Here is a 27617-nt window from a genome sequence, read left to right on the forward strand (position 1 = left end):
TCTGAGAACCTGAGTCCAATATCATGTGGTCCAGGTAATAAAATTTTTATTGATCATTACCCAATAAATTGATTTGCATGATGGAAGGTTCACTGTACTGAACATCACTAAAACTTTTTTTTCTTCCTTACTAGAGTTGGAAGTGGAAAGTTAGACTGGTATTAGCCATTTTCTTCTTGTAGTCTTCATCAAATCTCTCGTTCTGAGCCACAGTAAAGTGATTTTTCCAGTCTCCAATTGCCCCTGAAACAGTCACATGGGAGAGTCAGTAGCTGCTGGAGGAATTTGTATTTCTTTACTCTCTTGTTTTTGGATGACTATTTCTACTCCACTCTCCAGGAAGGGCTGTATGCAACAAGACATTACTCTTGCTGGCCTGTCACTTTCTCACCCTGAAGGAAAGAGGGATTCTTGTCTGATTCAGGGGACAGGGAGAGCCTGTGCACACTGAGCCACACTATTGGGGAGAATCAGATCACCACATTAAACAGCAGGCCTGAGGGGTTTCTTGTCTTTTTCTCCTGTTCTCTTGCATATCAAAGCCTGCTAGGTGCTTATGCTGCTAGCCTCTATGCTATAGACAGACCATGCAGGGCCTGTTTCTGGGAGAACTCGAGGTACAGTTTTGAGGAAGAAAACAAAAAAGATCACTCCAAATGTCCAATTTCAATCCCTGTTACCTTGTGCAGATTACTTTTTCTCTATAGCAGTTACCATTGTCTAACATCCTGTGTATTCTCTTTGTTTATTTTGTTTATGACTAAAATATGATTTGCATGATGGAAAGGATTTTTGTGTGTTTCCTCACTGCTCTGAACATTACCTAGAATAGTGCCTGGCACAAAAGTATTTTTGAAAGAATGAATCTAACTGATAGCATAGAGCCATTTATAAAATGGATTCTTTACTTCACTTGATTTAATTCATCTTATCAGCTAGAACTCTGGAGGGAAAGTGAGGATAAGGGTTTGGATTTAGACACCAAACCTCATTCTCCAATTGTGACTCAACATTGTTTTCATTTCATCTGTTGTTTCTTAAATACTTTCCCCAGAATCATTCATTATAGATCTTATTTTTCTTATCCATAGGAAAGAAAGCTCTCCTATGGCTCTGAAATATCAGACAGTTCTTTTAAGATTGCGATTAAAAGAGGACATAAACACCTTTTCTCATGAATGGAGAAATAGAGTGGTTCATTATTTCAGGAAGTGATGAATAGTTGGCCATTGGATTCTGCTTCATAATATTAAATGAAGTGTGATGGACAATTTTATCTAGAACTTTGTCATCTAGGTTCTTTCCAATGAATTCTGCAAGCTTCGAAATTTCATGCTTTGGATTCTGTAATCGGAGTGAAAAAAAAGTGAAGATTTGATACAAAATAGTTGTAAAAGAATATTAAAAGAATTAATAACAGTAATCAGTAAAATGTCACGAGTTAAACATTTTTAAAAATCTTATCTCAGAAATGCTCAACTTTCCAGAAATGAATTATTTTAATATAGTAACCCATATCTTTTCTTTTTATAAATTAGAATTATTAAGCTTTTTTGCTCTAAGATGGAAGCATTCACAAAAAAATGACATTCCTGTTTCACTATAGAATGTGTTAAGACTTACTTCCAAATATTCCGCTCAAGTCAGTTATGGTCTTGGTCAGCTAAATGTCAAACAGGGAGAGTCCATAGAATAATAATAAGAACAGAGAGATTGCAGAAACATGGGGGCAAACAATCTAAGACATGACTGAAAGGAGGCTGTCTCTTGTTTCCGACATTTGTAGAAATGCCCCCAGGCATTGCTGTGGTGACGGGAGGATGGGAGAGGACTATTTTTGCACTCATGAGGCACCTAAGAGGCACCCATGGTTAATAACTCTAGTGTCCAGCATGTTCGGGTGGTTAGGTGTCTCTGAGAGGAACTCATTTCCAATGTAGCCACTGTTTTCTCATCACACAAGGGACACACAAGCCTGGGAAGCTGTGACCTTTGGGAAGTGCCCTATCTCTAGGAGTACTTGCAGGGGAGGGAAAGTGGAAAAGTTTACCCTTACAACTGTCTTCTGCTTTAAAATGAGCTTCTGTGGTACATATATACAATGGAATATTACTCAGCCATAAGAAGAGATGAAATACTGCCATTTGAGACAACATGGGTGGACCTCGTGATAATCATGCTAAGCGAAATAAGCCAGACAGAAAAAGTTGAAAATCACATGATATCACTTATATGTGGGATATAAACCTAAAGCAACAAATGAACAGGACAAACTAACAGAGACTCATGGATATGGACTATAGACTAGTGGTTACCAGAGGGTAGGGGGTGAGGGAGGAGAGGGGAGGATGGATGGGGTAAGGGGGTCAAATATAGGGATGTAGGAGGAGGGTGAAGTGAGTAAAGGGGATCAAATATATGGTAGCTGAAGGAAACTGGACTTTGGATGATAAACACACAATACAGTATACTAATGTCAAATTATAATGTACACCTGAAAATTATATAATTGTATTCACCAGTGTTACCCCAATAAACTTAATTTTCAAAAAAAAAAAAAGGCTTCTGCTTAAAAATGCTTGGATGTCATATGTGCTTAATTTAATTGACTTATACAAAAAAATGCTGAAAACTGTGAGCTTTGTGTGACTACAATGAGGGAAAATTCCAGAACGTGATTATAGGAATATTTAAGGGTTTTAGGGACTCTGAGTTTGGAAAGTTTGGACAACCTGTTTTAAAAAATATTTTCCTAGCACTCACAGTACATTAAGATCTATCCCAACATAAGAGTGCCATTCCCAGGGATATATCTTCTCTTTGAAACTGCTATGACACATGGTGGGCGAGCATCACTTAGATGGAGTTGTCCTATTCTGAGTATAATAACACCTTTTCTTCTACGGACTCCCCAGTTTGTCACCTCTGCTCATGAAAGAGTAAGCTCTTCCCTTATACAACTCCCTGCCATAATATTCCCTAATCAAATATCTATATTAGAATTCTGTGATTAGGTAACTCTCTGAACTTAAATAGCATATAGATAGATAGATAGATAGATAGATAGATAGATAGATAGATAGATAGATAGATAGATAGATAGGTAGTATTTCCTCAGAATATGAGCAATGAGAATCTCCTTATGTAAACTTTTCTTTCATTTAGTTTTTCAGTGACCTATGTCGCTCAAAACTTTTGTACCAAGTTAACAATAAAGGAGGGAATTTTATACTGATAACTATGTAGGTTTTTCTGATAGCTCTTTAATCATAGTTCTGAGGATACTAGAAATGTAATGACTTATGTTTTTTAAAAATATAGATTGCAATATAAACAAAACAAAAGAAGAACTCATAGATATAGGGAACAGACTGGTGGTTGCAGGAGGTTGGGGGTGGTGATGGTGGTGATGGTGTGTGAGATGGGTAAATGGGGCTCAAAAGGTACAAACTTCCATTTATAAAATAAATAAGTCCTGAGGATGTAATGTACAGCAGGGTGACTATAGTTAATAATACTGTATTTTATATTTGAAAGTTGCTAAGAGAGTAAATCTTAAAAATTCTCATCACAAGGAAAAAATTATAACTATATGTGGGATGAATGTTAACTAGACTTATTGTGATCATTTTGCAATGTATACAAATATCAAATCATTTTGTACACCTGAGACTAATATAATGTTATATGTCAATTATGTTGCAATTTAAAAAACAGAAAATCATTGTGTTTTTCACTCTTCAAAATTTTGTAGAAACAACTGGAAAAGCCTCATCTGTGATTGAACCCAAGACAAGTGCATCAAAACAAATGAGCATATGAATCCCTTAGAAATCTTGTAAAACTGTACCTTCTGCTTTAGCAGTCCTGGTGTGGGCTCTGAGAGCCCATGCAGCTATTCTACAAAGCATCTTTTGAGTACCAAAGCTTTCAATGATGAATTTAAGATCAGAGACTGTAATTCTTCACTGATCTCTGTATTCAGTGGAGTCACAAGTACTGAGTAGATTATCATTCACAACAAACTCCCATGAATATCATTTCATTTAGTCCTCATAACAGATGTTGGGGGAGTATATATTATATTTCCTTTTTGTATTTGAGGAAACTAAGTAAGTCTTGAAGATGTTAAGTGTCTTCATTAAGAATAATTTCCAGTAGGCAATAAAGCCAGAATTTGAATTCAAGAATTTTGACTCTAACTCATTAGTATTTTTCATTGCACCACAATTTCTTAAACTGTTTCTTGAAACTGATGTTCCTCAAGTACTGATGGAAAAAAATGTGTAGGAAAAATGTCTTACTCAAACAGAATTTTGAAATAGATATACAAAGAGGGGAAAAAAGATCATTCATAGATTGCCATCATCTGCCTAGATGGAAAAGGGGTACCATACTCCACAGCACCAGGAAGTTGCAGGTGAGATGATGTGATACATAAACTCATGATATCCCATGTACATTTTGATGCATGGACAGTTGATAACCAATGAAATACAGCAATTTTCTATTCCCTGTTTCAATCTGTGGGTCTCTAATGGGGTTCAAAATTTTTGACTTTAATGTTTTATGGTCAAATGGAGAAACACATTAGACACCACTACCCCTCACCATCTTTAGCTCCTCATAGAAGAGGTAGAGAATGCGGTGTTGGTCTTTTGCTTCCCACCATCCTTTCACGTGGTCATACCAAGAACCCCAGCACACTGCAAGATGGGATGAAAAACAGGGTGATGAGTCACAGAAGTCCAATCACAGATATTCCACTGAAAGGAGAGTTCCTGCATGTCACATTGATGGTTCCTTTACATTAAAGACGGCATAGTCCCTTCTGTTCTAAGGCAATAATTCTTTCGTTTTAGAGTGTTTGAGGGTTTTGAGAAAGAAAGGAATCAAAGCTGAATTCTCTTACCTTTCCCAGTCAGAAAACTCTCAAAATACTCTTCCCAGGTTCCTGGAGCAGGAAGTGCTTTATTCATCCTTTGGAAATGGTAATAAGACACCATAGTGTCTTTGGGATTTCTTGCTACATAGATTATCTGGGAATGATGGGAGAGGGGAAGAAGTACAAACAAAGATTAGACCTCTATGTAGTTATTGCCCAGATAAATGATGTAAGGGTGGGTGCATTTCATACTGATGAATTTTTCTGATTCTGCACTCTTATGATCTTGGCATTTGTGAGAGGATTCATATCAGTTTGCATATTGATTATTGTGAAGAGGTGGATTCTTTTTCTTTAACAACAAGCGATGTATTTTAAAAGGAAATTGATTAAAGACCACTAAGGTCATCCTAAGGACTGCATCTCTGGATTCCTTTTGCTGTTTACCTTACAGTTTTTCTCTAGAAAGGATGGCGGCAGCAAGTTGATGGGAAGATGTGTTTTCAGGATTCGTGGCGAGGGCATTGCATTAGCTTGTTCCAAACCTGTAAAATAGATTTTTGATCACTTTCCACTGTTTTTCTCTATTTGCTTCAAAATATTGCTACTTTCATTATTCTACCTTAAGAACAATTGAACAATTCAAGACAGCCGAAAGAGCAGTGTAACTGTCTATAGATCTAATCTGAAAGAATATGTCAACTTTCAACCATAACAAACAACAAAGTGAATAAATAAGAACCTAACAAAGTCAAATCTTTCCACTCTGAAACTACTTGGGCTCATTCTTGTGGAGAAAAATTATTTTTTAATTGGAGAATCAAAACTTACTTTTGTATGAACAGTAATTCCATTAGACAATGTCTGAAGTATAACAATGGCTGGATATTGTTTAAAAAAAAAAGGAGAAATTCACAAAACCTATTAATAATTGTTTGAATGCCTAGAATTTTGAGAGGACTTTTTACTATTTGATAGTAAAAATTCTGAGTTTATATTTAAGACTATAGTCAGTGTGGCTCTTCAGTACTCACCAGATCCTAGAGATGGGATTATGAATTCAATGAAAGGAAATCGTACATGAATAGGAGCTCGTTTGCTATTGTCAACATCACCTTCATTTTGTATTAAGTCCACTATTTCCTGAGTCCATGTTGTTCCTTATTCCACATGGAAGATGAAGATACATAGACATTTACTATACTATATTCCTTAAAATATAATCAAATACTTGTCAGAAGATTTAGAGAATTTTTAAAACTTTTATGAGTTTATTTGAGACAAACTGACTATATACACTGGGAGTAAGATCTCAAATGCTCCCTATTAATGTGAATTTTAAAGCTAGGTTTATAATGCAATTCAGAAAATATCATTCTTTACCTCTTGTTTTATCATAATATGAATTTTTATAAAGACTAAAATTTCAAGTGGACCTTATATGGCTAAAAAAAAGTTGTTGTTTTTTTTTTCTGTCACAACCATTAATTTGATTTGATAGCCTATGGATTTAACTGCATTATTCTTTAGAAAGAGTAGTTCCTGGACCCTGATCAGGGAGAATTTTGAGGGCTTCTGTGGGCAGCTGAGGTGAAATCAGCATTGCAGAACAAAAGCCTCCCAAATTCTGGCCCAAATCAGCCTGGGATCCCCTTTATAGTTCACATACACAAAGCAGCTTTTTACGAGATCTACAATAAGAGCCTGCATTCAAATAAAGAAATCAACAGCTCTGGTGCTTTTATTCTTGGCTATTTGATTCACTTTCTTCTGGGGAAGTAAAAAAATAATGTACATCACAGGAAGAATTAAAGTTTTAAAATTTGTAGGTCATTTTAATATTTCTTTGTGCAGTTTCGTTTTCACAAATGTTTGGTCTTAGCCCATATCACTTTGTGCAGTAAACAGTTTTCCACTCAAATCCAAATGTATTTTTTTAGTTCATTATTAATATATCTTTCCCACTTACCTTCCTAACTCTCTTCTTCACTTTTCTCTCTCCCCCTCCACTTACCTGCTTTAGGATAGGTAGAAATAAGCAGGTCATCAGGCTTGGCTTGGAAGTTCCAGATCTGATCCCATGTGTCACAGGTGGGCGTGGGTTGAAGAATTCCCTTCACATAGTCAGTAGTTAGGCGCTCTGTTCCATCAAATTTCAAGTCCTCCATTTTATTTAAGGTCATTAGTGTCAGAAATAAGAGAACTGTGACAGATAAAATTCAGTCAGCAGAAAGCTGTATTCCTGACATCTACAGAGAAGGGAACTAGGAGTTATTGTTTAGGACTCTGTTCATAGGAGTTTTCCAAATGAGCTCCAGCCCTCTTCTCCAGTTAAATAGTGACGTAATAACCAAGGCACTAAGAAATCTTGGCAGCTGTGTCATGTTCATGCTCAGTCCAGCTCTTCTGTATCAGTTTAACAAGAGTTTAACAAAGGGCCAAGTTGTTTATATATCGTATTTTCGTGTTCATAAAATAATTCTCAGATACTTGGCATTAATTGTTTCTTTTGAGAATTTTAAGCTAAATAAAAAGTCGAAGGAAATTTGACTATGAAATTGTAGATTGCAACATAGAATAATTTCCCTGAAAGGCCGAAAGGAAATTCCTGTGGGCTGTTAACAATGAGGTCCTAGATTTGAATCTCACATCACAAATATCTGAAAGGGTCAACTTTGCTATTTTTAAGAGTAAAATAAACAATGCTCATTAGTGGTTTCCTTCCTTTTGTAGCTTGTTTCATATCAGTATCAGTAGGAATCTCATCACAGCTATTAAAACATGTATGAGTCACAACTAAAATGGATGCAAAAACTCTGGAGTTAGAGAAGATGGTGGTTGTGTTAGGACACACACCCATTTGCTTCTTCCAAAGTATGCCTTGTTTTCTTAAAAGGCTTAGTGTTTATTTATCCTGCTTGCTCCTTTTCTTGGAAACATTCCTGACTCTTCCCTGAGTTTTGATTTTCTTCTTTGTTAAACCACAACCTTTTCTCTGCTGATCATCTCTAAAACAAGCCAGATTCCTTTTAGTTTTTAACTGCTAAGTATTATAAAGTCACCCAACCAGTTTCTCTGTCTCTTCTTGTGATTTAATAAAGAATATATCTAGACTTTGTCCCTGATTTCTGGCACATAGTTTCAGAAACCCTTGGCAGTTCCTGAGTGATTGGAGTGTCTTTGATTATTCATAATGAGTCCCTATCAACCATATGCTAAGGAGGTGACTACTGGTGGGCCCTTAGATAGTTTCAGAGGAGGGGCTGGCTACACCAGAAAGATCATACACATGATTAGAGAGTTAGAACTTTCAGTCCCACCCCCAATCTCCAAGAAGGGAAAAGGGTCTAGAGATTGAGTTCAATCATGTGGCCAAAGACATGATAAGACCCCAGTAAAACTCTGGACACCGCAGCTCAACAGTTTCCTGGTTGGTGAGCAAAGTGATGTTCTTGGAAGCTGACATGATGAGATACCATGGAAAAGGGCCTAGAAACTCTGTGCTCCCTCTTCTCTAAGACTTTGACCTACGTGGCTCTTCTATTCAACTGTTCCTGATCTTTATCCTTTATGATAAAACTGTAATTGTAAGTATAGTGCTTTCAGTGAGTTCTGTGAGTCATTATTAAACCTAAGGGGGTCATGGGAACCCCCAAATTTATAGCTGGTTAGTCAGAAGTGCATGTGGTCCCAAGACTTGTGGCTGGCATCTGAAGTGGGGTAGTCTTCTGAAAGACTTGGCCCTTAACTTGAGAGTCTGCAGCAACTATAGGTGGTTAGTGTCACATTTAAATTTAGGACACCCAGTTGGTGTCAGAGATTGCTGTTGGAACAGTCTTTGGCTCCTGGTAACCTCAATGGCTTTCTCAGAATGGTCTCAGAGAATGGTCTCTTTCCAGCAGTCAGGATTTAACTTCTCGCTTAAAAACGTTCCACCCAAACCTTTATAGGATCCCACAAGGGCCTTTATGTAGAGTCTTCTGCCTATACCTTACGTTATGCCACACTCACTGCCTCTCACAGAGCTTCCAAAAAAAAAAATGCTTTGTCTACCCTGACAAGCACCAGGCTCCCTCCTGCATTCTTGACACTGCCTTTATTTTCGTGGTATTCTCTTTAGCTCTTATATGTGGGGTTCTTGTTTGGTTCTTTGACATTCTTCGAGTCTTCTTTAACATCTTCCTTAAATGTCCCCTTTCTGGAGAGGGCTTCCTTGAACTTCATTGTCATCAGAAGTAAGTTTCAATTTCTTTGCTTGTAGTACTTTTCCTTCCTTTAGACTCACTATCAAAATTTAGTTTGTTTTTTTTTTTTAAATTGAAGTGACATTGGTTTATAACATTATGTAAATTTTAGGTGTGCAATGTTATAATTTGACATCTGTATATCCTGCATCATTCTCACCACCAAAAGTCTAGTTTCTATCTGTCGCCATGTATTCAACCTCCTTTATTTTATTTGCCTTCTCTCTACCTCCTTTCCCCTCTGGTAACCACTGATCTGTTGTCTGCCTTATGAATCTGTTCATGTGTTTATTTGTTTTCTTTTTCTTTTTTTTAAATATACAATGAAGAAGTGAAGTCATATGATATTTGTCTTTTTTCATCTGACTTATCACACTAAGCATAATACCCTCAGGGTCTATTCATGTTGTTATAAATGGCAGGATTTCACCTTTTTATTGCTGAGTAAGTAGTCCATTGTACACACACACAAACACACATAATTATATCTTCCTTATCCAACTATCCATCTACAGACACTTAGGTTGTTTCCATTTCTTGGCTTTTGTAAATAATGCTGCAGTGAACATAGGCGTGAATACATTTTTTCAAATTAGTATTTTTCTATTCTTTGGATAAACATTTAGAAGTGGAATAGCTGGATCATACAGTAGTTCTATTCTTAATTTTTTGAGAGATCTCCATACTGTTTTCCATGGTGGCTGTACAGCAGGTTCTTTCATTATAACATTGATGAGATAGATGCCTTAAGAACTTATCTCTTGATTCTATCAATTAGCTTATGGTAAAATTAGGTCATTATATGTTTTTTTCTCTTAAAGTAGAAGAACCTATCAATGACATTAAGTGAGAAATTAACTATAATAATTTATATCCCTACCAACAGCGTGCAAGAGTTCCCTTTTCTCCACATCCTCTCTGGCACTTTTTCTTATTTATTTATTTATTTGATAATTGCCATTCCAACAGGTGTGAGGTGATATCTTATTATAGCTTTGATTTGCATATCTCTAATAATTAGTGATGTCGAACTTCTTTTCATGTGCTTTTTGGCCCCCCTTATGTCTTTTTTGAAAAAATGTCTACTCAGATTCTCTGCCCATTTTTAAATCATGTCTTGTTATTGCTGTTGCTTAGTTGCCTGTGTTCTTTGTATAGATTGGTTATTAACCTCTTATCAGATGCACGATTTGCAAATACTTTCTACCATTTAGTAGGTCACTTTTTCATTTTGTTGATAGTTTTCTTTGCTGTACCGAAGCTTTTTGGTTTGATGTAGTCCCATTTATTTATTTTTGCTTTGTTTTCCTTGTCGTTAGAGTTGAATCCACAAAGATATCTCTAAGATATTTAATAAGGAGCTGACCATCTATCTTTTCTTCCTTTTACATGGTTTCAGACTTTATGTTCAAGTCTTTCATTCATTTTCAGTTAATTTTCACGTATGGTATAAGATAGTAGCCTAGCTTCATTCTTTTGCATACGGCTGTCCAGCCTTCTTAATACTATTTACTGAAGAGAGTCTCCTTTCTCCATTGTATGTTCTTGAATCCTTTGTCATAAGTTAGTTGTCCATATGTGTGTATGTATTTCTGGGCTCTTGATTCTGTTCCATTAATTTGTGTGTCTGTTTTCTGCCAATACCACACATACTGTTTTGGTCACTATAGCTTTGTAGTATAGTATGAAATATGAATAAACAAACTAATTACTTTTCCTCAGGATTGCTTTGACTATTCTGGGTGTTTTGTTGTCCTATACAAATTTTAGGACTTTTTCTGGTTCTATTTCTGGAAACATGCTATTAGAATTTTGATAGGGATTGCATTGACTCTGTAGATTGCTTCAGGTAACATGAACATTTTAACAATGCCAATTTTTCCAATCCATGATTGTGGAATATTTTTGCATTTTTTCATGTGTCTTCTTCAATTACTTTCAACAACATCTTATCATTTTCAGTGTACAGATCTTTTACCTACTTAGTTAAATTTATTTCTAGGTATTTTATTCTTTCTTTTGCAATTGTAAATGGGATTTTTAAAAAAATTATCTGGTTTTTTGTTGTTAGTGTATAGAAACACAAAAGACTTTCATGTATTGATTTCATGTCCTGCAAGTTTACTGTATTATGTTTGTTATTTCTAATAGTTTTTTTTTTATATGTGTGGAGTCTTTAGGGGTTTCCATATATAAAATTATGTCATCCACAAATAGTGACAGCTTCACTTCTTGCTTTCCAATTTTAATGCTTTTTGTATCTTTTCATTCCTGATTGCTCTAACAGTCTGTTCAATAGCGGTGAAGGTGGGCATTCTCGTCTTGTTCCTGATCTAAGAGGAAAAACTTCGTTTTTCATCATTGAATATGATACTAGCTATGGGTTTGTCACATATGGTCTTTATTTTTTTGATATACATTTCTTCTATACCCATTTTATTGAGCTTTTAAAATCATAAATATATGTTTAATCTTGTAAAATGCTTTTCCTGCATATATTGAGATGATTAAATGATTTTTATTCTTCATTTTGTTAATGTGGTACATCACCTTGATTGATCTGTGGACTCTAAACCACTTTTGCGTCCCTGGAATAAAGCCTACTTGATCATGTGTTTAGATTCTTTTAATGTATTGTATTAAGTTTAGTAATACTTAGTTGAAAATTTTTGCATTTATGTTTATCAGAGATATTAGTCTGTAGCTTTCTCTTTTTGGTTTTCTTTGTCTGGTTTTGTTATTAGGGTAATGTTGGCCTTGTAAAATTAATTAGGAAGCTTTCCCTCCTCTTCAGTTTTTTGGAAGCGTATTAGAAGGATAAGTATTAAATCTTCTTTGAATATTTGTTAGAATTCACCAGTGAAGCTGTCTGGTCCTACATAGACTCTTGTTATTTGGGAAGTTTTTGATTACTGTTTCAATCTCCTTATTAATGAATGGTCTATTCAGATTTTCTATTTTTTTATGATCCGGTTTTGGAAGGTTGTATGATTTGAAGAATTTAATTTCCATTATATTTTCTAATTTTTTGGCATGTAGCTACTTATAGTAGTATCTTATGATTCTTTATATTTCTGTGATATGCATTACAGCTTTTCTTTTATTTCTTATTTTAGTTATTTGAGCCTTCTCTCTTTATGTCTTAGTGAATCTAGCTAAAGGTTTATCAATTTTGTTTATGTTTTCAAAGAACCAGCTCATAGTTTTATTGATCGTTCCATTGTCTTTCTGGTCTCTATTTCATTTATTTCTGCTCTGATTTTTATTATTTTCTTCTCTCTACTGACTTTGGGATTAGTTTGTTCTTCTTTTCCTAATTTCTTTAGGTGTAATATTAGAATGTTTATTTGAGATTTTTCTTTTTTCTTGAAGTAGGCCTGTATTGCTGTAAGCTTTCCTCTTAATACTGCTTTTGCTGAATCTCATAGTATTTGGTATGTCATATTTCCATTTTTATTTGTTTCGATGTATTTTTTTAAATTTCTTCTTTGATTTCCTCATTGACTCACTTGTTGTTTGGTAGCATGTCATTTGTACTCCACATATTTGTGATTTTCCCCGTTTTTCTCTTATAGTTGATTTCGAGTTTCATATCTTTGTGGTTGGAAAAGACGCTTGTTATGATTTCATTCTGAAGTTTATCGAGACTTGTTTTGCATCTCAATGATTGGTCAGTCCTTGAGAATGTTTCATATGTATTTGAGCAGAATATATATTCTGTTGCTGTTGGAAGGAATGTCGTGTATGTGTGTGTGTGTGTGTGTGTGTGTGTGTGTGCATGTGTGTGTGTGTGTGTGTAATTTCATTTCAGGCCACCATTCCTTGTGTTTTTGCTAGATGATCTAGACATTGATGTAATTTCGCTGTTAAACTTCCATATAATTATTGAGTTACTATCAATTTCTTCCTTTAAGTCTGTTAATATTTGCTTTATATATTTTGGTGCTTCTATCATGGGTGCATATATATTGATAAATGTTATGTTGTATCAATAGATTGTACCCTTTATTATTACATAATGTCTATCTTTGTCTCTTGTTCCATTTTTTGTCTTGAAGTCTTTTTTTTGTTTTGTTTTTTATATAAGTATGGCTACACCCACTTTGTTTTGGCTACTGTTAGCTTGGAATATCATCTTCCATTTTATTTACTTGCCTTTAGAGCTGAGATCAGTCTCCTGTAGGCAGCATATAGCTGGGTCTTGTTTTTTAATCCGTCCATCTATTCTGTGTCTTTTGTTTGATAAATTCATTCCTTTTGCATTTAGGGTAATTATTGACATATGAGTGCTCACTACTGTAATTTTATCTCTTGTCTTCTGCTTTCTTTTTATCTTGTACTTTGTTCATTTGTATTTTCCCTTATATTTCTGTCTGCCATTTTAGTTTGGTGGTTTTCTATGATATTTTCCTCTTATTTCATGTTTTATATCTCTGCTCTGGATTTTTTGTTTTGTTGTTACTATATGGTTTGTATAAAATGTCTGATAAATTTTTTAAAAAAACCTTTTTCTGCTGATAGTGTCTTATCCTTATTTGCTTATATAAGTTCAGTCTTTTCCATCTTCCCCTTTTATGTTGTTATTGTCACAGATTCCCTTTTTTTTATGTTGTGAATTTATTACCAAATGAAGTAGTTATTTTTAATGTTTTTTTCTTTAATCTTTATGCTAAACTTTAGTAACTAACACACTATTTTGAAATGGCTTCACAGTTTTCTGATTTTCTCTGTCTGTCATATTACTCAAAGTTTTGTATAATTTTGCTTTCTCATTTTTGTTAAATGAACTTTTGTCAACATTTCTCACAAGGCAGGTCTAGTGGAGGTAAATTTCCTCAGCTTTTGTTTGTCCAGTAAAATCTTTATTTCTCTTTTATATCTGAAAGATAACTGTGCTGGGTATAATATTTTGGGCTGATAGAGTTTATCTTTCAGTATTTTGAATATGTCATTCCATTCTCTCTTGGCTTATAGAGTTTCTGCTAAGAAATCTGCTGGTAATATAATGGGGGTAGCTTTGTAAGTTACTACTCTCCCCTCCTCCCCAGAAGTCTTCAAAAATCTTTGTCATTGACTTTTGACAGTTTTCATATAATATGTCTTAGAGAATGTCTTTTTGTATTGAGATAATTATGTGTTCTATTAGTTTTATGGATTTGTATATCTAGTCATTTCCCCAGGTATAGAAAGTTGTCAGCTATTATTTCTTTAAATACACTCATGGCTCTCTTTCTCTCTCCTCTCCTACTGGTATAACTATTATTCTTATGTTGCTTTTTCTAATTGAGTTGGATAGTTCTCATAGAGTTTCTTCTTTTCTTTAGGTATTATTTATCTCTCTCCTTCACCTGAATTATTTCTAGATTATGATCTTCAAGCTCAATAATTCTCTCTTCCATATGGTCTGCTCTATTTACAATGCTTGTTAATGCATTCCTCATCTCATTTACTGAGTTCTTCAGCTCCAGTACTTCTTTTTGGTTCTTTTTTAGATTTTCAATCTCTTTGATAAAGTACTCCTGTTCATTACTTTTATTCTTGAGCTCATTGAATGTCCTGAATTTTCTTTTAGCTCACTGAGTTTCTTCAGGACAGCTACTTTGAATTCTCTATCAGGTAGGTAGCAATCTTCCATTATTTTAAGTTTAGTTTCTAGACAATTCTCATTTTCTTTTTGTGATACCGTTTAACTGTAACTTTTCATGGCACTTGATTAATTCTTCTTTTGCCAGACTACATGAAATAATGAACATCTTTTTGAATCACATCCAGTTATATTTGAGAGTTGGAACTTTTCACTTTTCACTGCCTTTGCTGCTTGTGCCTCTGAGGTTGCTGATGCCTTGCTGTTATCAGTGCTGCCATGTCATGGGTACCACCACTGTTCCCAGAGACTCCACTCTTAGGCACCCTACAGTTCCCAGAGCTTCTGATTGCATGTGCTGCCATGATTCTCAGAGCCTCTCTGGTCTTAGGTGCTGGCACTGTTTCTGTAGCCACAGACTGCAGGCACCACTGATACTGTTACCTGCACCAAAACCTTGATTGTGGGCTCCCTGCTGGGAAGGCTGAGTTTGCAATCACTACTGGTGCTGGAGATGGGGTGGGCCTGGGTCTTGGGTAGTATCTTGGTTCTTGGAGCCTCCAGTCTCTGGTACCACCTCGGTTCCTGGAGCCTTCGATCTTGGGTTCCAATGAGGTTCCTTGAACCTTTAGTCACAGGTTCTACCACCACTGCCTTCTGGTTCTATCACCTCCAGGCGGTCCAATTAACTCACCTTCAGATGTAGAGATTTATGAATCTCTCAGGTGTCCCGGTATGGCATGCAGAAGATCCAGTGTTGGGTTACAGATATCCTAAGGGTTTTAATGTAAAGGGGTAGACTCATGCTGCTATGATGGTGACAACACTCCTTGAAAATTTATTTTTTCTTGTTTATTTATTAACATTTTCTGTCTCCTTCCCGACACTCTAAGGCATGTGAAACATGACCTGGGCTCTGTCTTGTTTTCTCACTATATACCACCTCTATGCATATGGCTTAGCATTCTAGTATTTCTTGAGAGAAAAAATGAATAAAACTAAATAGAAAGTTGAAGAAAAGAGTTTTTTGAGCCACCAATGTTGTGGGGATTAGGTGAGCCTAGTGGCTGTGACTTGGCAGTCTACAGACAGAAGTCAGGAATCAGAATGCCTGCATTCTAATCCTACACCAACTCCTAGTAACTGTGAGCCTTGGACAAATTACTAAACCTCTCCGTCCTTGCACTTCACACTTTCCTTATGCATAAGTACATGGGGAATTAAATAGTGTGTTTGGTGCTTGGCAACAGGAAAATGTTCAATAAACTTCAGTTATTAATAATGCTCACTGACTATAGTTCGCTATTTTTTATATAACCCACATTCTGGATATGACCTTAGAAAAGAGAAATTCTTTGGCTTTTCCTCTCCTTCAGCCCCTCCCCATTGACCGTAATGAGATAAATGGACACTTGGGACAAAGACTGCCAGCCAGAATTCTTGGCATTCATATGCATTTTAAAAGACTTCTAGAATTATCTATAATTTTTCAGTTAAATTCCTTTTGATGATTACAGTTCTGTGTGCCAATAGAATGGAGGAGGTTTAACAATATCTCTTAGCAGTTTTGTCTAGTACATTGTGTGCTAGCAATGGTGGCTGGGGAGACAGGGAGGATATGTTCTCTATCCCAAAAGAGGACTGTATAGGGTTGAAAATAAACCCAGGAAAAGTTCAGTGTTTCAAATGGTTTGAAAAATTATTGTGACTACATGATTCATTCTTATTCTCATTTAATGTTTTTACTCAATAACACTTTCTCACAGGTCAGGGAAATTAAATAACATGTTGTACTCGGATATTATAAAAATAAATTGATGCTGAGTTTACATTTGACGATTATTGTTTGGAATTCTAAATATTTGGGTTTGAATCGAAACTGCCCCTTAATAGTTGTGTAATCTTTTAGTTCTTTAATCTCTTCTGAGCCCTTTTAACCTGTAACTATTCCCTGAGCATCTTCTTTTTTTTTCTTTTTTTCTTTTTTCTTTTTTTCTTTTGACCTGTCACTGTTTTCTTCTGGCTGTGGAGAGGAGATTCCAACTCTATGTGCACTCTTTGGAGGTATGAGTTGCAAATTAGTGTGTTGTTCAGGCATCGAATGTGATTTGTTTGAAAAAAATATGACTGGGCTTCTAATTTGGTTTTCTTAGGAAAAGCCAATGCTGGTTACTTTCTTTAATCAGGTCCTTGCTTGTATATTTTGACAAAAGGAATATGTCTAAAATATACTTTGGTTCAGTAAACTGTTTTAAAAAACAACTATTGGAAAGTAAGCTAAGCTTATATTGAATAAAATTGAATTGAAACTGTCTTCATTCTTTGCATAATATTGAGCTTATGTTCATTATAACTGCCTCATTTTTTATCCAATCCTTTAATCCACATCAGGTGGAAAAAGGAACAAGACCATAATCAGTAAGACTGCAACCACATCCAGATTGTGCAAAGATTGAGAAACACCTATGGTTTATCCAGAATTTGTTTCTATTCCACCTTCATCTATTTAGACTGCCTCGTATTCATTCTATTTGCAGTACTCTTTCCAGAAGTTGAATAGGGGGAGAAAATGAAACTCAAATAAATTGTATTAATATTTTCTACTTTAATCAACTTTAGAGATTGGAATTAATTATAATATACAATGGAGTGAAGTAAGGATTAGGAAAATTTTAATTAAGATAATTCTTAAAAACATAAACCCAAGAATCCTTTACATTCTTGGAAAAATAAAAAGCTGTGTCAAAATACAGAACACCTAGCTAAACTGGAATTCCAGATAAACAATGGATGAATTTTTAGTACAAAAATATCTCATGCTGTGCTGGCTGGAAAATTACTGTGTGGCTATTGCCCATGTAAACATAGGCTGTCACCCATAGGAACATAATATTCTAATGATAAGCTTTCTGCTTCTGTACCCCTGCTTGCACACCCGACCTGTGGGTCGACAGGTAGTGAATAGAAGAAAAATAGACCTTTGTGTTCAGACAGAATGAAGAATGGGATTTGAAGCTTAAAAACCCTGTACCTCTACATTTTGGGGCTGCTTTATTTGGGGTTTGCGCACCCCTGCCAGACCCAGCTGGCTGAATAAAGAGCATGTTTCCTATAACTCACTGAGTTCTGGTGGTCCGTGTGTCTTTCAGGGGCTGGTGGTTACAACATTTGGAGGCCCCAGAGAGATCTCAGGGAGTGGCCCTGGGATCTAAGACTGGACTGGCCTCCAAAGCGGTTGCTGTCCCTGTTACGGATTCAAAGGGGTGGCCAACCTGAGACGTTCCAGGGCCCTTGAATGCCACAGCGGGTTTAATGCAATCGTCAAGGACGCAACTTTCAGGGCACGCTCTTTGTTCCTGGTTTCCACGAGAATCGGGAATCTGGAATCTCCGAGGCCTCGGCGTCAGGATAAAAGGTACCTTTCTGTTTCTGTTGACCGGTCATAGGGGGGTCCGTGGAGAGACTGGACGCAGTCACATCTCCCGGACCATGGCCAGGCCGTGGGATGCCGCCTCCTGTTGTCAGGTTCTGTTTATTGTCTCTTGTCTTGTCTAGGTTGTAGGTGGCGGACTTCTCTGGGTCCACCTACACCTCAGTAATTGTTCTCATCTGAGTGTCTGTTTTGTGTTTTGTGTTTTCTGCACAAGCAGGGGAAGCCCGAGTACACAGAAGACACCCTTGGGGTGTCTCCTGCGACATTTCAAAGAAGGGTTTGTAGAGGGAGCTAAGTATGGCATAAAGTTTTCTCCAGGCAGACTAAGAACATTGTGTAAAGTTGAGTGGCTGTCTTTTGATGTAAACTGGCCTCTTGAGGGTTCTTTTGACAGGGGTTTAATGAAGAATGTTTGGAAGATTGTCACGAGAGCTCTGGGATATCCTGATCATTTTCCCTACATTGATCAATAGTTAGACCTTGTTCAGAAGCCCCCCTCCTTGGCTCCGTCGGTGTGCCCTTTCTCTGGAGGCACGAGTTTTAGTTGTGGGTACCCTGAAACATGCAGCAACTGAACCTCCAAGACAGCCCAGTCCTTCAGTCCTCCAATCTCCACCAGAGGCCAGCGACCTACCCCCACCTTATAATCCAGGACAATAGAGGCCAAATAACACCGCATCACCTCCTCGGACGTGAGCAGGTAACCACTATGGGCCTCCTGCTCCTGCTCCGGGTGGCCAACCAGCCAATACTCCCACCCCGGCCATTCTCTCCTTGCAAGAAACACCACCCCAGGGGCATCACACAGACAGGCCCTTTGTGGTTTACGTGACTTTCTTGACTAGTGACCTATATAACTAGAAGGCACAGAATCCGCCTTTCTCTGAGAAACCCCAGACATTAATGAGACTCTTAGAAAATGTCTTTCAGACTCACTGCCTCACCTGGGACAATTGCCAACAGCTTTTAATTATCCCCTTGACCTCAGAAGAGCGCAGACGCGTTCGGACTAAAACACAAAAGATAGCTGTGGGAGGGAGGAAAGTTGAGGAAGCAGGGGAACAGATTGAGGAGGAATTTCCCTCCACCAGCCCAGACAGAGGACACAATTCTCAGGCAGGGACAATAACATTAGATCGGTACCACCAGATTCTAACTGGGGGAATTAGGATGGCTGCTCGTCAGCCAACTAATCTTTCTAAGGTAACTGAAGTTATACAGGGAGGGACCTCAGGAATCCCCTGGAGCGTTTCTTGAACAGGGCATACTAGGTATACACCCCATTGATCCTGAGGCCCCTGAAAACCAGCAAGCAATTAATATAGCCTTTGCTACTCAGGCAGCCCCTGATATCCGGCATAAATTACAAAAATTAGAAGGCTTTGCAGGGATGAACCTGTCCCAACTTGTTGAGATAGCCCAGAAAGTGTTCAACAACAGGGAAGCACCAGATGATCCCAAACATATGGCTAAAATCCAAAGCTACTGTCACCAACCTGGCCAATCTGTTGCCAGACCCAGACCCCAAGATCCCTGTTCATGAGTGCACAGATTTCACTGACACTGTGTGTTCCTTACAGCCAGACCTCAAAGACTCCCCTCTGCCTGAGGCCAATGAAGTTCTGTTCACGGACGGGAGCAGCTTCATGCAGGGAGGAAGGGGGTATGCTGGGGCAGCGGTCATGACTCTAACTGGCACTATATGGTCACAGGCTTTTCCCTATAGGACTTCTGCTCAAAAAGCAGAACTCATCGCCCTCACTGAGGCACTAAGATGGGGAAAGGATAAGGCAGTCACAATATACACTGACAGCCGATACGCCTTTGCCACTGCGCATGTACACGGAGCCATCTACAAGGAAAAAGGGCTTCTGACTTCAGCTGGGAAGGACATTAAGAACAAGGACGAGATCTTAGCTTTACTTGAAGCCATATAGATACCTAAGGCTCTTGCTATTGTTCTTTGTAAAGGGCATCAAAAAGGAAATGGTCCTGAGGCTGAGGAAAACCGATGAGCCAATGCAGAGACAAGAACAGCGGCCACAAGGCCAGTGGGGTCCCCACCACATCTACTGACTGTTGTCCCTTACCTAGAACTGCCTCTGTCTCCAACCTATACGGTGGAAGAGAACATATATTTTCAAGACAAGGGAGCCACTAGGAACTAACACGGGTGGTGGATGACCCCAGATAGAAAAATCAGGCTCTCACGGGCCCTTGGAAGGACTCTCCTCCACCAACTACACCAGACCACACATCTAGGGCGAACTAAGATGCTCCAGAAGGGAGAAGAACCGCAGAGGAGATTGCTTCACGATGCCCAGCTTGTGCCCAAGTTAATCCAAAGAAGGGGAGGATAGAAGAACATAGGCATAGGGAAAGAGGAACTTATCCAGGAGACCACTGGGAAGCAGATTTCACTGAGGTAACCCCGACTGTGGAGGGCTACAAATATTTACTTGTTTTTATAGACAGCTTTTCAGGATGAGTAGAGGCCTTCCCCACCAGGAGAGAAACTGCCTTAGTCGTTACTAAGAAACTACTACAAGAAATTCTCCCTTGATTTGGTCTCCCCGGAACTTTAGAGTCAAATAACAGGCCAGCCTTCGTAGCAAAGGTATCACAGCAATTGGCTAGCTACCTAAATTTGCGATGGAAACTCCACTGTGCCTACCGGCCCCTAAGTTCGGGCCAAGTAGAGCGAATGAATCAGACCTTAAAAGAGACATTAGTCAAGTTAGGATTAGAAACTGGAGGGACTTGGGTAGAAGTTCTCCTCTTTGCTCTTCTCCGAGCCAGGTGTACTCCACATGTTAATAGATTCACCCCATTTGAAATTTTCTTTGGAAAACCCTCACCTTTAGTCCCTAAAATAGAAGATGAAAAAAAGGCAGAACTGCGTAACCTTGTCTTACTTAATTAAGTCTTTATAGGCCCTTCAAAGTGTACAGAAGGAGATTTGGTCTCGGGTTTGTGCTGTTCACTCAGCTCCGGAGGATGGACTTCCCCATCAGTTTCAGCCTGGGGACTCTGTGTGGATCTGGAAGTTCACGTCCGAGGGACTAGAACCCAAATGTAAAGGACCCTTCACTGTCTACCTGACGAAGCCCACTACAGTTAAAGTAGAAGGCATCCTATCATGAATTCATCATTCCCACGTGAAGGCAGCACGAGAGTGGACAGCTCAGGAAGACGGGCCCTTAAGACTAAGACTCAAGCATACATAAGTCTAACCCTCTGTTTCTTCCTTTTTTCCTCTTTAGTCCAGGCATTCGACCAGCCATAACTAAAACCAGAGGGAGCATCAATAACTTTGCTAATGATAATGCACAAGGTCTTAAATAAGACCACCCCAGACATAGGACAAGATTGCTGGTTGTGCCCAAACCTCAAATCCCCTTATTATGTCAGAGTAGGAATTCCCCTAAACTTAACTGAGCTCAGCAGGCTAGAATTTCAAGTTGATTCACTAGCAGAAGTAGTCTTTCAGAATAGAAGAGGTTTAAATTTATTATTCTTAGAACAAGATACATTACGTATAGCTCTAGGTGAAACCTGTTGCTTCTATGCCAATAACTCTGGAATAATTAGAGAGAGCTTACGACTAGTACAGAGAAATTTAGATGCCAGGGAAAAACAGAGACTAAAATCAAATAACTAGTTTCATAGAATGTTCAATTGGTCACCATGGCTAACAACCCTTCTATCTGCTGTAGCTAGACCTTTAATCCTCCTCATCCTCTTGTTAACTTTTAGCCATGTTTCCCCAATTTCTTGTTTACATATATAAGGAAGAAAATTAATTCTATTAGACTTTTAGTATTACAAAATAGAGGCTATGAGCAAATTCCACATGAAGAATCAAGGATTTAATTTTCCGCTAAGGCCAGTGGGGAATGTGCTGACTGGAAAATTACTGTTTGGCTATCGCCCATGGGAACATAGGCTGTCATCCATAGGAACATAACATTCTAACAATAAGCTTTCTGCTTCTGTACCCCCACTTGCACACATGACCTGTGGGTCAACAGGTAGTGAATAGAAGAAAAATAGACCTTTGTGTTCAGACTGAATGAAGAATGGGATTTGAGGCTTAAAAACCCTGTACCTCTACATTTCAAGGCTGCTTAATCTGGGGTCTGCGTACCCCTGCCAGACCCAGCTAGCTGAATAAAGAGCATGCGTCCTATAACTCACTGAGTTCTGGTGGTCCGTGTGTATTTCGGGGGCTGGCGGCTACAACAATGCAATATTTGGGATATACTTATACTTTAAAAATCATTTATTATTTATTTGTAATACAAATGCATCCGGTGTTCTGTATTTTATCTAGAAACTCTAAGTGGGTTGGAAGTTGCTAGTTAAGTCTCACTTCAGAACAGGAAAACTCTGGAAGTTTAATGAGTGGGACTAGGAATGATTGAACCAGAAAGCCGTTCAGGATTTCATATGAGATGAGTGACCTTCGGTTTCTTTTCCACTGACTTGTGGGATAAATGCATATCATTTGTACTTTCTAGTTATTAGCATCTTTGCAGGTTCCTCCTCTGGGCCTGGATATTGCTCAGCTTATTTTGTGGAGATGGCACCACCTTGAGGGTGACTACATATAAGGAAATGACATTTCTGGTCAAGATAGTGGAGTAGGTAAACCCCGTGCTGGCCTCCTTTCATGACCACATCAAAATTACAACTAAACTACAGAACAACCGTCTATGAGAATCTCATGACGTCTAGCTGAACAAAAGTCCTCAAACTAAGGACATATATAATTGACCACCTTGAGACTTGTAGGAAGGGTGGAGATGCAGAATGGGCTGGTCCCACACCCTCTTCTGGCAGTTAAAAATCAGGAGAGATATCTCAGCTAGAAACATATGGGAGAAACTGAATAGTTTGGCTTCAGGGCAAGAGCTGGAGGGGCAGCTTTCTTTCAGACAGAAGTACTGGTGGAATCCATTATCATTTTGTTCAGCACTCCCCGCTCCCAGCTTGCGGAGTCAGGTGGCTGCCATATCTAAACCTTCATCAAACTTGCTACAACTAGTTGCCCTGCCCTAATGATCCCCACATACCGCGCCCCAACCAACATGCAGTCTTACCCAAGCTGCTTCCAGTGGCTTTTTCATATAAACAGCCTATCCTGGCCCATGCTGTGGACTTTTCTAAAATCTCTCAAAAGTTCACAAAATTCAAACAAGCAGCATCTAATCTCAGCATGTCTTGTACCTCTTGCTGAGCATCCCCAAGCCTGGCACTAGTGGCAGCCGGCCTCAATTCTTGGCTTGGCCTCCAGAGACACATCCAGGCCCAACACAGGTGATAGCATTCTTCAGGATGCTTGGTGGGTCCTGTCAGGTGGCCTTGGGCAGGGCACAGGCTGAGGCTGAACTTGGCTTACAGTGGGTCTCCTCCCTGCAGGCCCTGGGGCTAGCACATTCAGTGGTCAGCTTTATACCCAACCTGGAGCACCACTCAGGGCTGCGTCTAAAGACAACAAACCAAAAGGGCAGACTGGGCAGGCACCAGAGCCCTACTAAAGCAAATCCTTTTTCCTTGGGTCAGTCCCTCATTGGCCAGTCTTCACAACCAATCAGCCCAAGGGTCTATCCCTCTCATTGACATGCAAACGGCAACCAAGGCTCAACTACAACAGGAGGGCACACACAACCCACACAAAGGACATACATGGAGCACCTATCACAGGTGACCAGGGAGAATCTTCTACTGGGCTCCATAGGACACCTTCTACATAAGGCCACACTACTAAAACTAGGAGATTTAGCAGCCCTACCTAATACATAGAAACAAACACACAGAGGCAGCCAAAATAGAGAGACAAAAAAACAGATCTCAAACGAAAGAACAAAACAAAGCTCCAGAAAAATAACTGAATAAAATGGAGACAAGCAATCTACCAGACGCAGAGTTCAAAACACTGGTTATACAGAAGCTCAGTGAACTTAGGGAAAGAGTAGATGAATTGAGTGAGAACCTTAAAAAAGAGATATAAAACATAAAAATAGAGATAGAAAAGATAAAAAGAACCAGTCAGAAATGAAGAATACAATAACTGAAATGAATACACTAGGAGGAAACAACAGATTAGACGAAGCAGAGGATTGAATCAGAGATTTAGAAGATAAGGTAGCAAGAAACACCCAACCAGAACAGCATCAAGAAAAAAGAATCCAAAAGAATAAAGATAGTTCAAGGGGCCCTTGGGACAACGTCAAGCATACCAACAATCGCATCTCCTAGGCGTACCAGTCGGAGAAGAGAGACAGCATGGCATTGAAAACCTATTTGAAGAAATAATGACTGAAAATTTTCTATACTGTCAGAGGAAATAGACATACAAGTCCAAAAAGCACAGAGGATCCCCCAAAAAATGAACCCAAAGATGCCCACATCAAGACACATCATAATTAAAATGCCAAAGGTTAAAGACAAAGATGGAATCTTAAAAGCAGTAAGAGAAAAACAGTTCGTTACTTACAAAGAAGCTCCCGTAAGTCTGTCAGCTGATTTCTGAACAGACAGTTTGCAGACTGGAAGGGATTGGCATGATATATTCAAAGACATGAAAACTAAAGACCCACAACCGAGATTGCTCTATCCAGCAAAGTTATCACTTAGAATTATAGGACAGATAAAGAGCTTTCCAGACAAGAAAATGCTAAAGGAGTTCATCACCCCAAATGGGTATTACAATAAACGTCAGTATGACTTTTTTAAGAGAAAGAAAAAAGAAAAAATATCAAATATATGAATAAGGCAATAATTACATATCCGTCAACAATTGCTTTAGATGTAAATGCTCCAATCGAAAAATAGAGGAGACGAATGGGTAAGAAAACAAGACCCTCATGTGTGCTTCCTACAAGAGACTCAACTGAAAATAAGGTGATAGAAAAAGATATTTTGTGAGAAGGGGAAAAAAAAATAGAGTTGGGGTAGCAATACTTATACCATACAAAATAGACTTTAAAACAAAGGCAATAACAAGAGAGAGAAGGACCAAGTAATCCCACTTCTGGGTATTTATCTGAAGAAACCCAACACATTAGTTGGAAGGGACATGTGAATCCATATGTTCATTGCAGCATTATTTACAATAATCAAGATATGGAGATATTCTGGGTGTCTTTCAGTGGATGAATGAAGAAAATATGGTACATATATACAATAGAAGAATACTCATCTATTACAAAGAATGAAATTTGGTCATTTGCGACAATATGGATGGACATAAAGGATATTGTGATGAGTAGAGTAAGTCAGACAGAGAAAGACAAATGTCACATGATTTCACTTACATTTGAAATCTGAGGAACAAAATAAACAAACCAACAAAATGGAAACAAACTCATTAATACAGAGAACATTTTGATGGTTACCAGACGGAAGGGGTTTGGGATGTGGTGAAAAAGGGGGAAGGGATTAAGAAATATAAACTGGTAGTTACAAAATAGTCATGGTGATGTAAATTATAGCATAAGGAATATAGTCGATAATATTGTAATAACAATGTATGGTGTCGGATGGGTACTAGATTTATTGAGAAGATCACTTCACAAATCATATAAATGTCTGATCGCTATGTTGTATAACTGAATCTTATGTAATATTGTATGCCAACTGTAATGGAAAGACACTGTCTCTTCTCTCGGGGGATCTGCAGTCTGATGCAGATATAGATATGTAATCAAGCAGTTAGAATACAGTACGATGTTTGCTTTAATATGGGTAAGGACAAAGTGTTCTAGAGGAATGGAGAAAGAGCACTGAAATCAGCCTGGATTCGAGAGAGATCTCTTAGAATTAGGAAGCCATTTAAATTGTGGCTTGAAGAATAAACTGATTTGGCCAGGTGAACAAGAGAGGGCAAGTGTTTCAGGCAGAAGAGCTAGCATGTGCAAAAGCATGGAGAGAGAGAAGGTGTGTTCAAGGAGCAAGTGAGCAGTATTGCTGGAGGGGTGAAGAAAGGAAGAACAAGGGCCAATCTTGGAAGACCGTAGATGTTGCAAAGGAGCTTAAGTTAGATACTGTATAGATAAGAGGTGGCCGTTGAAGAATTTTGGGCATGGCGGCAAATGTCACATTTAATCTTTACACTAATTCTTTGAGGCAGGAAGTTATGTTCTGAATTTACAGATTGGGAGGTGGAAGCTCAGAAGATAAAATAGAGTCTTCAAGTTCAAAGAGTAGATGTTAAATTGAGGACTCAGTTTCGTTTGTGCCTGACTGTAGAGTCCGAGCCTTTCCGTTTAACAGAACTCTACAGTCTGAAGAAGATGAATATGAGAGGAAATTATTTGCAGACATCTGTGCCCTGTTAAAAGCATATGTATAATAAACGGGTCAGTGTATGAGGCTGGCCATTTATTGCCTCCAGGAAGACAAATGATGTCATTCAGCCCCCTGGTCATGCTGTCAAAAGCCAAGGCTCTAGCATGGAAACTTACAGTTAAGACAGTGAAGTCAACTATACGTTTTAGAAAGCTTTAAAATGAAACTCAAAATTGACATGTTAACATTCAACTATCTGAGAAGTTTGCTTAGAGTAAATAAATTTATTTGAGGAGGAAGTTGTGTAACTTGTATGTTGGTGGAGGCACTGCCCAGCAATAAAACGAAAGCCTTTGCAAAATATGGGCACGAAAAGTCTTTAAAGGTTGAGATAGTTAAATGAAGTCACACACACTATGTGACTATTACAAATAGCTGTTCCACTCAGGTTGGAGTCACCAACAGTAGCATTTTGATCCCTGGCAAGGTGTGTGAAATTTTTGTTATTGATAAAACCAGGCCATGTAAAGGAGGAGAAGGGTGCCAAAATCAAAGTCATCTATGGAATTCACTCTTCCTTTGGGGCTTCAAGTTTGAAATTATAGATTATTAGCAAGAGCTCTCTGCCTGGTAATAATTGGTTCAGCTCTCAAACCACGCAGAGTTTTATTGAATAAAAATAAAATATTGAATATGAATAGTAAGTATATGGACAGTCTTACGCTTATGCACCAGTGTAGGCAAGCCTATGTACTTGCAAGGAAAAGAATGCCAAAAAGTTGCTAATATTACTACACTTACTCATAAAAATATTAATCTCCTGCTGAAATTAGTGTCCCTATTTCTTTTTTTTTTTATCAGAATGGAGCAGCAGAAGCAGTGACAATTTCTTCCACCATTTTTGGTTTTTCCCACTGGTTAATGGAACTTATCACGACATATTTCTATCAACAAACATCGAACACTGTTAATTTGAAGTGTTTCAATACTTACTCGAACACCAAAGCAAGGACTATAGTCTTTCCTTTCCCTTCTTCTCCTCTCGCCTTTACTCGCCCACTTTTTTCCCGTTCACTCTTCTTTCCACACTTATTTCTCTGAAATGGATGAATTACTATTTGGACTCTTGGACTGAATTGACTGTGTTGAGATGTTTATCTTTCTGGATGTCTGCTGTTG

The 27617-nt window shown here is 38.1% G+C and overlaps 1 protein-coding gene across 4 annotated transcripts; it reads right to left on the minus strand.

The window, feature by feature from the left end:
• On the minus strand, positions 1-27617 carry SULT1C4 (sulfotransferase family 1C member 4). 4 transcript variants are annotated; one of them, XM_039840085.1, is made up of 8 exons: positions 27432-27617; positions 6900-7088; positions 5920-5925; positions 5333-5430; positions 4913-5039; positions 4612-4706; positions 1167-1344; positions 1-243 (listed from the first exon to the last, which is right to left on the minus strand). In XM_039840085.1, exons 2-8 carry the CDS (start codon positions 7066-7068, stop codon positions 131-133), a joined length of 786 nt encoding a protein of 261 aa, XP_039696019.1. In that variant the 5' UTR covers positions 7069-7088; positions 27432-27617; the 3' UTR covers positions 1-130. The 4 variants fall into 4 exon arrangements, with proteins under 4 accessions (XP_039696019.1, XP_039696016.1, XP_039696017.1 ...); XM_039840082.1 differs by having other exon boundaries at positions 5920-6045; XM_039840083.1 differs by lacking the exon at positions 27432-27617 and adding an exon at positions 23376-23633 and having other exon boundaries at positions 5920-6045.

The sequence above is a fragment of the Pteropus medius genome, unplaced genomic scaffold (genome assembly GCF_902729225.1).
Source record: "Pteropus medius unplaced genomic scaffold, Ma_sr-lr_union100, whole genome shotgun sequence".
NCBI lineage: Eukaryota > Metazoa > Chordata > Mammalia > Chiroptera > Pteropodidae > Pteropus > Pteropus medius.